General features: G+C 34.3%; 2 protein-coding genes across 5 annotated transcripts; one reads left to right on the forward strand and one right to left on the reverse strand.

Annotated features, from left to right (window-relative positions):
* The first annotated feature begins 1,863 nt into the window (after nt 1-1,863).
* LOC136232938 (mediator of RNA polymerase II transcription subunit 21) lies at nt 1,864-7,467 on the forward strand. 4 transcript variants are annotated; one of them, XR_010690653.1, is made up of 6 exons: nt 1,864-2,151; nt 2,244-2,444; nt 3,014-3,091; nt 3,172-3,223; nt 3,356-4,798; nt 6,954-7,467. XR_010690653.1 is itself a non-coding variant. In XM_066022424.1 (5 exons), the coding sequence occupies exons 2-5, from the start codon at nt 2,247-2,249 to the stop codon at nt 3,430-3,432; spliced, it is 405 nt and encodes a 134-aa protein (XP_065878496.1). In that variant the 5' UTR covers nt 1,864-2,151; nt 2,244-2,246; the 3' UTR covers nt 3,433-7,467. The 4 variants fall into 4 exon arrangements, 1 of the variants encoding a protein (XP_065878496.1); XR_010690654.1 differs by having other exon boundaries at nt 3,356-4,777; XR_010690655.1 differs by having other exon boundaries at nt 3,356-3,820; nt 4,459-7,467.
* Nucleotides 7,468-9,372: 1,905 nt separating this feature from the next.
* On the reverse strand, nt 9,373-11,947 carry LOC136233460 (pectate lyase-like). Its single transcript, XM_066023129.1, has 3 exons — nt 11,523-11,947; nt 9,875-11,024; nt 9,373-9,655 (listed from the first exon to the last, which is right to left on the reverse strand). The coding sequence occupies exons 1-3, from the start codon at nt 11,723-11,725 to the stop codon at nt 9,431-9,433; spliced, it is 1,578 nt and encodes a 525-aa protein (XP_065879201.1). The 5' UTR covers nt 11,726-11,947; the 3' UTR covers nt 9,373-9,430.
* Nucleotides 11,948-13,071: the final 1,124 nt, after the last annotated feature.

The raw sequence follows: 13,071 nt of genomic DNA on the forward strand, positions 1-13,071 counted from the left end.
TATTTTTTTTCGTACTTTGCCCTATTAACAAAATCAATGTTTTCTCTTTGATAATCTATTAACAATATATAAAAGGTAGATGATTACCACAGAATTAAACATCATTGATGAAATTCAATGAAATTAATATTCATTATTAATTCTATAAAATGTTTTAGTGGTTACATTATTATTAATTCATTGACACGAGTAAGATGACTTCTTCATTAAATGAATTAGTTGGAGGAAATCATTTCAATAGTCTTTCTATAAGAATTATTTTTGGCTCATTTGAAATAGGTAGCCAGTTTATCTGAAAATCTTCCTCGGTACCAAATTTTTGTTCAGCTACTAGAACTTCTGTTTTGATACGTTCATCCTATTTCTTGGTTTTCTAATTGGAGTCTCTAAAATACTGGAACCGCCCCAAAGAAGAGGATAAGAAGGTGTTAGAAAAATCTAGAAATATTTACTATTCCACCAATTTCAAACAAATGACTTTTTAAAGAAATTATTTTATTTAATAATACATGATGTTTTAATTTAATCCATATAAATTAATTAATTTTTTTTATCAAATATATATTTATTTAAGTTACTTTAAATGAATAATAAAATTAATATAAAGATAATAAAATCTTTTTAGTTAAAATATTAAATTAATTAATAATTTTTTTAATTATTAGGTATCTTTTAAAAGGCATTTGTTTAAAAGTTACTATCTATTATAATTAGGGCAAAATACAAAAAAAAAATTCTCGTGGTTTGCCTTATTTGCAAATAGAGGTATGTTGTATGTTTTTTTTACAAAACAAAGCATTTAAAATTAAACTTTTAAGTAATTGATAATTAACAATCAAGAGCATTTTTTAAACTTTTTCAATTACATTTATATATTGACAAAACACAGATCCCAAAATCAAATTGCAACCGTGTAAAATGAACTTAAATATCAATTTAGTTCATAAACTGTCACATTTGTAAAAACGTAAAATTCCACCATATTATTTATTGTTTTGATTTAAGAAGTTATTTTTTTCAGAGGTTATGTTTTGCTAATATGTAAGAATAATTTTTTTTTAAGATAAAAATGTTTTTGGTTGTAATCAGAACTTAACCGTATAATTATAAATAAAACATACAACATACTTTTATTTGTAAACTTTTAAACCACATGCCTCTATTTGCAAATTAGATAAACCACATATATTTTTTTCATACTTTCCCTTGTAATTATAATGGGCTTTATTATCGGGCCGGTATTTGAATATAAAAAACCTTTCGAGTCAATCAGCTCGGCTTTATTTCATTTTCAATAGAACCCGGACAGAAAATAGAGCCACATAAACCGAAAAAATCTGTTCGATTTTATTTTTTTATTTACAAGGATTAAGGAGGATTAGTTACACTTTAAATATAGAATTAAAATAACTAAATATTTTTTTTAAAGGAAAATTACAAAATTAGATAAAATGGAAGACTCATTTACATATTTAGCTCATTTACTCAACCTATTACCTATCTAGACTATATTTTTATGACTTTTCAAAAATACCCTTCATATATATATATAACACTTAGAAATTTCTTAGTCTTTTTCTTTCTCCTTCCGTCTGACTTCGCGTATGTAATAAGTTGAGTAAATGAGTTAAATATGTAAATGGATATCCCATTTGATCCAGTTTTATAATTTTTCCTTTTTTAAATCAATTGGAAATTTGCCAAAAAAAAACAAATTTCTACTAATAATTAATTAAACTAAAACTAAAAACGGTAAGACTTAAGTATTCACTTTATTTAAAGAGTTACTAACATTTATTGATAAGAAAAACATAAAAGCACTTGCATAAATTGTAAAATTAAATTTTCACGTAACTTCCTATCCTGGATCAGGTCCGACAATATCCGGATCCTAAAACAGACTGAGCCGGCCCGAGCTGAATATATTCTCCTCTCCTCAGTCGATTCTTGTTCACCTGCATCCTTCACTCCGCCGTCCACTTTACCGTCGATTTTTCAGGTCCAACCGCACGGGCATTATTGTCTTACTGAGGTTCAGCTTCCGAATCTTTAAACGAAGTGGGAACTTTCACTTAAAATCATAGATCCAGGACCATGGCGTGCAAGATTTGAAGGTATCGAAAGAATTTCTGATTGTTTCTCCTCCGTAAGGTGAGTTATGATTTCCTCCAATTTATGCTTCTCTATGAGTTCAATTTCTGTATAAATGTTGGAGTGCTTACTGGGTTGTTTTTTGGTCGTAGATAATGGACATAATCTCCCAATTACAAGAGCAAGTTGATATAATAGCTTCGCTTGGGTTTAATACGATCGGAACACTGCAAAGAGATGCTCCTCCGGTGCGTCTTTCTCAAAATTACCCTGAACCACCAGCTAATACTGCGGAGGATTTTGCTGAGCAACCCAAGCTAATGAGTGCTGCTCTCGTCAAAGCTGCAAAACAGGTTCATATCAAATTTATAACATAACACTCAGTCATTATTGATCTTTCTAATTCGAAAATTCTGTCGCGCTCTATTTTTCTTTTCCCCCTTTTTCCTAAAGAAATTTGTAATAGATATAATTTTGCTTAATCGAAATTAAGCATACGTTTGTTCTAAGAATCATTCTAATCTATGCATAAACGATTGGTAATCCGTGAGGATTTTGGTATTAGAGTCTTCTGAATGAAACCAGACTCGATATTCATTGCCTTGGAACTTCGATAGATATGATGCAGGGGTGGCAATTTCACATTTGGTGTGAAAAGTCCTGTTATGTTACATATGGTTATATATGTTGTCTCAGCTGGGTTGTCTCTATAAATCGTGTTGTCCTATAAAAAATTGTCACTCTGCATCTGTCATATTAAGCATATGTGGGCGCCCAACTTGATGTTTGATTTGAAGTGGAAGTCTTGTTGTCTCCAGCCACATTCTATTCATCCAATGCTAAAGTTGATTCTTTTAATACGCAATCAGTTATTCTGGGTCTTTCATAGACCAACCACAATGAACTAACTGCTGGATATTAGTTTGATGCATTGGTGGCGGCCCTTCCATTGGCTGAGGGAGGTGAAGAAGCTCAACTGAAAAGAATTGCAGAACTACAGGTATAGAGTTAGCATTCTACAGCTCTCTCTGCCTAACTCAAGAATTGTTTTGAAATGTTTATCTGGTATCTGTGTTTCAGGCTGAAAATGATGCTGTGGGACAGGAGCTTCAAAGGCAACTGGAAGCTGCAGGTGAATTCCTTATTGTTTATTACTGATAAGATGAAATCTCATATCAAGTCTTCCTTTTAATGCTATTTCGCTAGGATTCTCCTATCTGTTTAAAGGTAAGTGTCCATCTTGACTAGTTTTTGGTGGTTGTAGAGAAAGAATTGAAGCAGGTCCAGGAGCTGTTTAGCCAAGCAACAGATAATTGCTTAAACTTGAAGAAGCCAGATTAATGATAGTAACAGTTGGTACAGATGGTTCCAAGGGGACAACTGATGAGGACGATCAAGTTCAAGCTCAAGCTCAAGCAGTAGCGTTAATAACTTCAAGTTTGTACTAAGCTTCTTGATTTTTCCCCGATATTCCTAGGAGGATACCTATTGTACAATCTGTTAAGAGTCAGTTGAAACAGAGATGTAATCTTGTGCGCATAAGTATTCTTTGAAAGTCGAAATCATGTCAGACCACCCCTTCGTTTAAACCATTGCACCATGATGCTTGAGATGAAATTGCTATTTTGGATTCATTTGATGCTTCAAGTGACAGGAACCACATTGATGAAGGAAGTTTTCACAAAAGCACTACCTAAAGACTGATTTATGAAAATTCGACAAGTTACAGGTATGAGTAACCCTTGTTAGCAATAATATTACATTGTCTTGTGTAATATTTCGCTGTCTCCCAATTCTACCAGGATTCTGAGTTCCGTTATTGTCTTCATTTGTAAGTTCTACTGTGTTTAGAATAACACTCTCTATCCTAAATACTTATTTTCCTAGTGATTTTATCATTAATCCTGCCTTTCGTACATGGAAGCAAAATGATCCGCGTGTCAAAGCATGGATTGTATCCTCATTGATCGAAGAGGTTTTTCCTGTTATCACCAACTTGGACAATCCTAGGGCAATTTGGTATGCTCTTGAGCGTACCTATGGTACAGTTTTTAAAAACTGTCAAATGCAATTGATTCTTGAACTCTTTGAGCTTAAGCGGAATGATCAGCCTGTGGCTGAATACATTCAAAAAGTTAAAGCAATTGCGAATGAGCTAGTTGCTGCGGGCACCCCTCCATCCTCTGTACACCTCACAACTGTTTTGTTAAAAAATATGGCCCAGAATATCACAACATTATAGCACTCAATGTCTGGTGTGGGGCTTCTGTTGTTATATGATCAATTAATTCAACAATAAATTCTTTTGAAAAGCTCACAGATGTTTCCCATGATTAACTTTGCCCCTAAGTTTTGATGACTCCACAGTCAAGGCTGATCCAAAGAATACAAAAAAGAGGGGCTTCTGCTATTCGTGTGGCGGTGCAAGTCACTGGGCAAATAAGTGCTCGAAAAGAACCAATTGTGAGGGTTCGTCGCTTCAATTGCAATCAACCTCGTCCTCAGGCTAATTTTGCATGTAACAATGCCTTCCCGTGATATCCTGCCTTCAACAATACCTCTGATGCTGCTCAATCTTGGTATTTTGGCACTGGGGCATCACATCACCATGACAAATGAGAGTATCAGTTACAGCAGGTCATGCCCTATCAGGGCTTTGACAACATTCATCTCGATAATGATCAAGGTTTGCCTATCTCTCGCTTAGGTAACTCTGTTTTGCGTAACTTTCAACTCAAAGATATATTGCTCGTTTCCAAACTCACTGAATTTCTTTAATTTGTTCAAAAGTTCACAAAGGACAACTTATGTTATTTTGTAGGCAAAAAGCATATTTAAGCCCCTGAACTTTATCTGTTTTAAGGATCAAGCCCCTGATCAATTATTTTTCCACATTGAGCCCCTGAACATTGATTTTGTTATGGTTTAGGCCCTTATTTAACTTTTCTGTCGAGTTTGGACTGCATACATCGTTAGGGCGATTCGGCTTGTTGACATGGACAAATAAAAAAAAGGTTTCTTTGACTAGGAGAGATAAAAATTAAAAATTAAAACGAAATTATAGAAACTAATTTTCAGTATATTCTTCCAAACTTGATTTTCTTCTCTCCCATTTTGTGATTTTCAACATTAGAATTGCCAAATCGATCTTCTCATCTCCTAAACTCGAAAAAAAAGTTAAATAAGGGCCTAAACCATAACAAAATCAATGTTCAGGGGCTCAATGTGGAAAAATAATTGATCAGGGGCTTGATCCTTAAAACAGATAAAGTTCAGGGGCTTAAATATGCTTTTTGCCTATTTTGTATTTTGGCCTTTTATTTTTATTTTTTATTATTAAGGATCAGATCAGGCAAGAAAATCCTTTTATCATGCCCCCTGCACTAAAACATGCCCTTGTTAGAGAATTTTTATTGTTTGATCAGTGGCATGCTCTTCTTGACCATTGTCACCCTCACATTGTTCATCCGAATCAATTACCCTCTTTCAAGTCACCTGTGGCGTGCTCCTCTTGTCCAATGGAAAAATTATCGAGATTTAATTTAATGTATATTTCCCGTTCTAGTAGTTACTTATTTGAAACACTGCATTTGAATGTTTGGGGGCCAACTGCTATTTTATCTCATCGTTACTTTGTTATTTTTGTTGATTAATTCAGTCGATCTACTTGGATTTTTTTGTTTAAAAAATAAAAGTGATATTCAATTTGTGTTTCTTAGCTTCTATGCAATGATTGTTCTTCGGATTTTTGGGATGAGTTTTAAAGTTATTTCTTACAAATCGACATGTCTTCACACACACGAACAAAATGAAAATTCGGAACGCAAAATCAGACATATTGTTGACGCTACTTTAAACCCTCATTTAGGATTGTAATTGAGCCTAGTCAAGCCGAGTTTTAGCCTGTTCAAACTTGGCTCGTCAGAAAATTGACGAGCTTGAGCTTTAAATTTTGTTCGTGAAGTTCGCGAGCTTGTTAACGAGCTTGTTCAAGAGTTTTGTTCGTAAGCAGCTCGTTAATTTAGTTCATGAACTTTGCTCGCGAACAACTCATTAATTATGTTGATTTAAAAGTTCTTTAACACAAAACTACATAGTTTTGAAATCTATAAAACTAAAATTTAAACAAAACTAAGTTGTTTTACATTTCGCCATTTACATAAATGTTATTATTAAAAAAAATAATCGAACGGAGAATAATCGAGCTTGTTCATGAGTTTGTTCATGAATCTATAATCGAACCTGCTCACGAGCTTTCGAGCCAACCTTCGTCGTGCTCAAGCTCGACTCATTTATAAATTGAGCCGAACACGATTGAGCTTTTATCGAGTCGAACGCTGAACCGTTCATGAGTGACTCGGTTCATTTACAGCCCTATACTCACTGCTCACCATCCTTACCTCCTAAGTTTTGGAATTATGGGGTTCATCCCAGTGTCAAATTGATAAAAAAAATTACCCACAAGGACTATCAGCCTAGTATCTCGACATGACAACTCTCCTAGTTTTCTTGTGTATTCTCAGCCCCAACTACACATCGACATAGTCCCGTCCTCCCACTGTCTCTACGCCTTCTAGTGGAACATCAATGATGTGTGATTTGATGTCCATGACTGTCCTAGTTTGTCAAGAGCCTGAAAATATCCCTACAATAGCAGTAGATACGGTTGTCGTGCCTTGTTGTCGCCCGTTTTCACAGTAAAATCGAGTCATAATTTCGTTCAAACTTTAGTGTTAATTTGTGTTAAAATTCACTCCAATTCACAATTTCACACACTGTCATGTAATTTTAACTTAATTCACGAGTTTTTGGTTAATTTTTACACCCTCACGAGATTGACAATATAACGGAGTGAGTTACAGGGCAAGAACGAGGATGCATTACGTGAAGAAACGACAAAATGGCGATTTTTGGACAGTTTGAGCCAATTGCAACAGATTTGCACAGAAGCGTTGCAATAAGCTGGAAGAGCTGAAATTGCTCCAGGGCAGGTCTCGGCGAGACCTGCTGTCTCCAGCCACTTGCACCGGGCGGCTTCTCTTCTCTATTCAAGTCCATATCTCTCTTCAATTTTGACTTTTCAAGGACATTTAATGAACAAATTCAGTATTTGGGAGGCTACTAATTATCAAATTCAGAAATTCATCTTGATTGGAGCAAGATTTAGCTTATAAATAGATGAGATTTTGGAAGCCATGACACACCTTTTGCACCTTTTTATATAGTTTCTCCATTGTTGTTGTAGCCAAGCTTTGGACAATTGTCAATACTCTAGTTTTAGTTGATTTTTGTAGTTCTCAAGTACAATTTATTGCTTCAAAGTCATTTCCTTTTAGTTTTGTAAGTTGATTTCATATCTAATCAAAAGTTTGTTCATCTTCCGTTTCTTCATCTTCTATTTTTAATAAGTTTCACTTTATTTCAAGTTTTGTTTCCCCAATGACCATGAATTAATTTTTCCCTACTAGGGATGAGGGGAATCTTTCTAAGTTAGAAGTCTATTAGATAAACACTTGAAAGGAATTCGATTTATGTATTGTATAATACTAATTAAAAAAAAAAAGACAAAAAACCATTTTAGACGGAATTAATGCTCAATTTAAAAACAGGATTCCATACTCATTTCGTGTGTAATATTTTGGTCAGAAATGAGCTTCCTGACGGAATTAGTCTGCTGAGACTTTATTAAGTCTCTCATTCCATCAAAAATCTAGACAAAACAAATGTCTTAAATTTTGCCAGGACATTCTATGTACTGTTCCATCTGCCTTGCTGACGAAATGTCTTAAATTTCGTCATGTTATGTAGCACATTCCATCTGGAAAATGTCAGCAAATTTAGCATCGATGGTTTTAACCACGTTTTCTAATCAATCTCAATTTCGTGAATAAATCGACGGAAATAAAGCAATTAACGGAAATTTCCATAAGAATTTAGGTTTTTCTAGTAGTGGTTTAACGAGTTCTTATATTAAGCACCGGGTCTTCCATATCACTTGGAGGACCCCAATTCACATTTGGACACGTGTATTGTGACCCCATGTAATAATTAAAATAGTGGGACCTCTTATAATATATGTGGGTCCATGTTACACGTGTCATAGTATGTGTGGAAGGTCTTCCATTTGACATGGAAAACCTGATGCTTCTAATAATTTACCGTGGTTTAACAGGTTTCTTCGGTCATTTACACTTTAGTGGAGGTAAAAATTATAATTTTATTCGTATTTTCATTTTTTGACTTCCTTTAACGCTTTAGATGTTTTTCCTAACCCATATTTCACTTACCTTTTCTAGGTTGTTGAACATATTTTTTTGCCATTAGTTATTTTTTTGTTCTAAAAAGCTTCCGCCTTGAAGCTATAAATTTTTTCTTCTGAGATTTGAGAGAGATGTATAATATTAATAAGAATTTCGATTTTTACAATTTTAACGAACTCGGATCTATGAACGATTTTAATTTTTCTTGAGATATAAACAATTTGGATGAACTTAGATCTACTATGAACTTTTTTTTTAAATATGAAAAAACTTTTTCATTCTTTCTCCTCATGTTCTACCTTAGAATTTGCAATGGCAATGCATAAAACCAAATTTGTCATAAACCCAAACTAATGAGACAAATCAAACAACAAATTAAAAGAAAAGAAGGGTGCGATATAAACGAAAATAAAAAATAAAAATCAAGGAAGGATGGAGAAGAGAAAAATTAGGGATTAATTATTTTAATTAACCAAAAGAAGGAATTCATTATGTTATGTTTAGTCAGGGATTCATTATGCTAGAGCAGGAGGTCTTATTAGGGAGTCTAATGGGAGATGGATGAGTGGTTATATGCTTAATCCGGGGTACTATTCCTCTACTTTGGCTGAAATTTGGGGTCATTTCTTCGTGCTTCAGATGGCTTGGGATAAAGGGTATAGGAAGATCGTTCTGGAGCTGGACTCTCAAATTAAGAAATTGGAAAAAAAATGTGGCCGATATAAAATTCTTTATGTCACTTCACCATTTTAGTGTAATATAAAATTCCTGAGTTCTGTAAAAATACAAAACATAATCCTCGTTTTGCAATAAAAAAAAATTCACATATATCGATTTCATAAAACTTATAATCACATATTAAAGTCACAATAATTAAGGAAAAGAATGGTCAAAAAGGAAAATTGGGGTTATAAAAATTAGATGTTTTCCCCAATTGGTTTACAAAAACAACAAAAGAAAAGAATAATAAAGGTTAATATATGTTGTTGTGAATATCGATCCTAACATGATGTGAGATAAATGAAATAAAGTTCGGAGACTAAATAAAAATACATACATATATATATATAAAATTCTAATTAACATTTTTCTCGAGGTTTGCATTTAAGAGCACCCGCATCTCGGGTGAGCTTCGTAGCTTCATGGCCAGGCTTAGCTTTGATCAAATATTTCTTATGCGGTGTCATATGCACGTTTGGAGTCCCTGATTGCACAAAGAATGCTCCATTCATCATTGCATCTCCTTCTGATCTCCATATCCAATTCTTCCATTCACTTGGTTGTGCGTAATCTCTCTTCGTTACCTGTCCGAACCAAAACAAAATACTCGAGCTCAATTGAATGAAACCATTAGGACCGCTATTTTACCTACAGATTCCGTAGCTAATGCTATCCGTTTGAGATTTTAAATACACTGAAATTACGGACGAACAATATAATTTACCGACGAACCAGAACCAAATACCTAGAGATTTTTTATTAGCGACAGATAATTTCATCGATAAATAGCGAAATAGAATTACCTCTTTAAGAAATTGTTCGTCAGGCGCAATAAACCTGTTACCCTGGCTGATAATGGTAGGGTGCCTGCTACCACCAATGGCATACAACTTCCAGTGTGTATAATCATTGTTAACGACGTGGAAGAAACCCCATCGGCATCTCGGCATTCGCTGCACTAATCCCTGACCGAAATGGTTAAAAGCAACGGTTACTTGCATAAATTGATCTCCGGCAAAGCTATCACTTGCACCGAGCAACATCACATCATTATGGTGTGTGAAATGGCAATTTGAAATTGTAATTCCAGTTGATCCTTGAATAACATCAATCAATCCATCGGTGCAACGAGACATCGAAACATGATCAATCCACACATTAGTAGCTCCGAAAACCGAAATTCCATCACCATCACTCGGAGTTCTAAACCCGAAATGGTCAATTGAATCCCTTATAATCCCACCATTGGTAGCAATAATGTGGTGGATTTTCAGGTTGTGGATTATAACATTTTTGGCATACTGAATAGTGATACCGGCACCATATGATATATGCACATGTACTCCTCGCCCGTCGATTGTCTTATCGCACGCAACAAGCAGCTCATTCGTCAATTTTATGTTCATATTTTTACCAAATATGATCCACAATGGTTCCTTTTGGATCACCGCGTGCCTTAACGTCCCCGGAGCTGGATCAACGACGTTGTCGTCGGTGTTATCCGTCACTACATAGATCCGACCCTTGAGTCCGCCGGTGGTTTTCCTACCGAAACCAAGTGCACATTTGGCAAGACGTTTACGGTCTTTCGCCCAATTTTTCCTGCAGCGCCAGCATCGGTCTATGGGATTATTGGCATAACATGGTCCTTTATGTTTTTTTTTTCCTTGCCTCAGGATTCTCCTGTTTGTGCTATTTCCTGCTGCTTGATCATTGCCATCATCCTCCTGCTGCCCATCCTGGTCATCATCGTTGTCATTGTCATTGTCATTGTCATCATCGTCATCGTCGTCATCATCATCATCGTCGTCGTCATCGTTATCGTTATCATTATCATTGTGGCCATCCCCTTCCGGAGAGGATGCCTCTGAAGGAGAGGGTGCATCATAGCTACCAGATGGAGATGGAGACAGTGCAGAATCTGCAGTAAAATTGTTGCTCCATTCCTTGTCCCTAAACCCATCACATGAATTCATATATCAATGTGAAAAACTCAAAACATCAAAGGTTAAAGTGGTTTCTGGTTTTTGCTGATCGGTACATGTGGTTTTTTTTATTACAAAACAAATACTGAAGTTGACATCCTTACCCATTTTAGGTTGACTTTGCCAAATTTAGCAGATAATGACAAATTTGCTAACGATGTTCTCAGAGATTAATTGGGCCTTAACTATCATCTTAAGCTATGGTTTGTTTTATAAAAAGGCGGCCCGGTACACTACGCGTTCCCGCTAAGCGAGAGTCCTGGAAGGGGTCCCACCACAAGGGTGTACTGAGGGCAAGCCGCTCTAAGACTCAAACCCATAACCTCTCGGTCACACGACAACAACGTTTACAGTTGTGCCAGGGGCTCACCCTCTACATGGTTTGTTTTGTAATATAAAAAAAAAACCCATAGATACCGATCTGAAGAAAAAAAAAAAAAAAAAAAAAAACAGAATTAATAATTACAGGATAACTTGATCATTGAATTGATGAGTGACTTCAAGAGGGTCTTGAACATAAGTATCCAGCATATCCTTCTTGGAATCTTCAGCTCTCTTTTCCCAGACTTCATCAAACACTGCAATATCTGCTTTCAAACTTGGAACAATGGAGGCTAAACAAAACACCAAAATAACCATTACCATTACCTTATCCATATCCATATCCATTTTTTTTTTTAATTTTCTACTCTCTTTCTTTACCCAAAAACACCTAATAGGTACTTTATTATATTTTTTCCCTACAAAAAAATAAAAAAAGTCCCCTGGAGAAATGGGGGTGGTCTAGGGGGTTGAACCTAAGTGCTGATGAAGGAAGAAATGGGGTTCAGACCATACTAGACCAGAATTAAATAATGAACTGGACCTAAGTAAAATTTTGAGATATCAGAATTCCCTAAAGGTCCTGTTGAATTTTGCTTTTCAAACCATAAATATGTTTAAATACAACCTTATAACCTGTTTGTTTACTGTTTTCTATAGTTAGCTTAATTTACTATAATTAATTGGATTTTCTCTTTTATATCTGGATGCTATATTTGAATGTTTAGTGAATGGTTTATCATTTAATTCTAATTGGAGACTTGTTATCACCACAGGGATTTTGTATGGTTGTTGTTAAATTAAATTAGTGTTGGAGATTAATTTAATTCCCCCCTTTTAATAGGAAACAATCATTTAATCCTCTGGCTGTTATATGCGTAATGTTGTTTTTTTCTGACTAAATTTAATAATACAAAAATTTAAGTAGATGTTGACAAGTGTATTTCAAGTGTTTTTTTGGGTAAATAATTTAGGGAAAATTCTAATGGTTTAATTGATTTGTAAACAGAGAAAAATGTGGTTTTATTTTTTATTTTTTTGCAAAAAAATATGTGTTTTACAAGGTTAATAATAATAATAATAGAAAAGTTGTTGGTTAATGGTGTTACTTTTTTACAACATATGGAACTTTAATAATATGGCACGATGATTTGTTGGTTTTGCTGGTCGCGTAATGAAAAAATAATTTTCGCTGACATGACATTATTGATTCGGTAACATATCATGTTAACTAGATGATGTGTTTAATGACATTGTTAATTTGGTAACATATTATGTTGACTAGATGATGTATCAAACAGTGGTCAATTTTTTTTTGTTAATTTTGTAAAACATATACCTTCCTTTACAAAATAAAATAAAATAAAACTACATGTATACTTATAAAATTGATGAAACATATGGATTTTTTTTTGTATTTTTTCAATAATTTATTAGCACTTATGTTTTTACTAGCTACACTAGTGAATCTCTATATATATTTTAATTCTTAAGTTTTATCTTAGTCAATTTGTTAGTTCGTTCATTTCTTTTTGCATATACAAATACAAAAAATAAAGGTTTAAATCATACGAAACCTCATAAAATGGTCTATTTTGGTGACTTTGCCTCGAGACAACCCAACCCATTGACCACTCAAATTCTCTGAAAGTGACATAACATATCCCTTATTTTTACTCAGCTAGAGAAGAGTT

This window comes from Euphorbia lathyris, chromosome 6, assembly GCF_963576675.1.
Source record: "Euphorbia lathyris chromosome 6, ddEupLath1.1, whole genome shotgun sequence".
Lineage (NCBI taxonomy): Eukaryota > Viridiplantae > Streptophyta > Magnoliopsida > Malpighiales > Euphorbiaceae > Euphorbia > Euphorbia lathyris.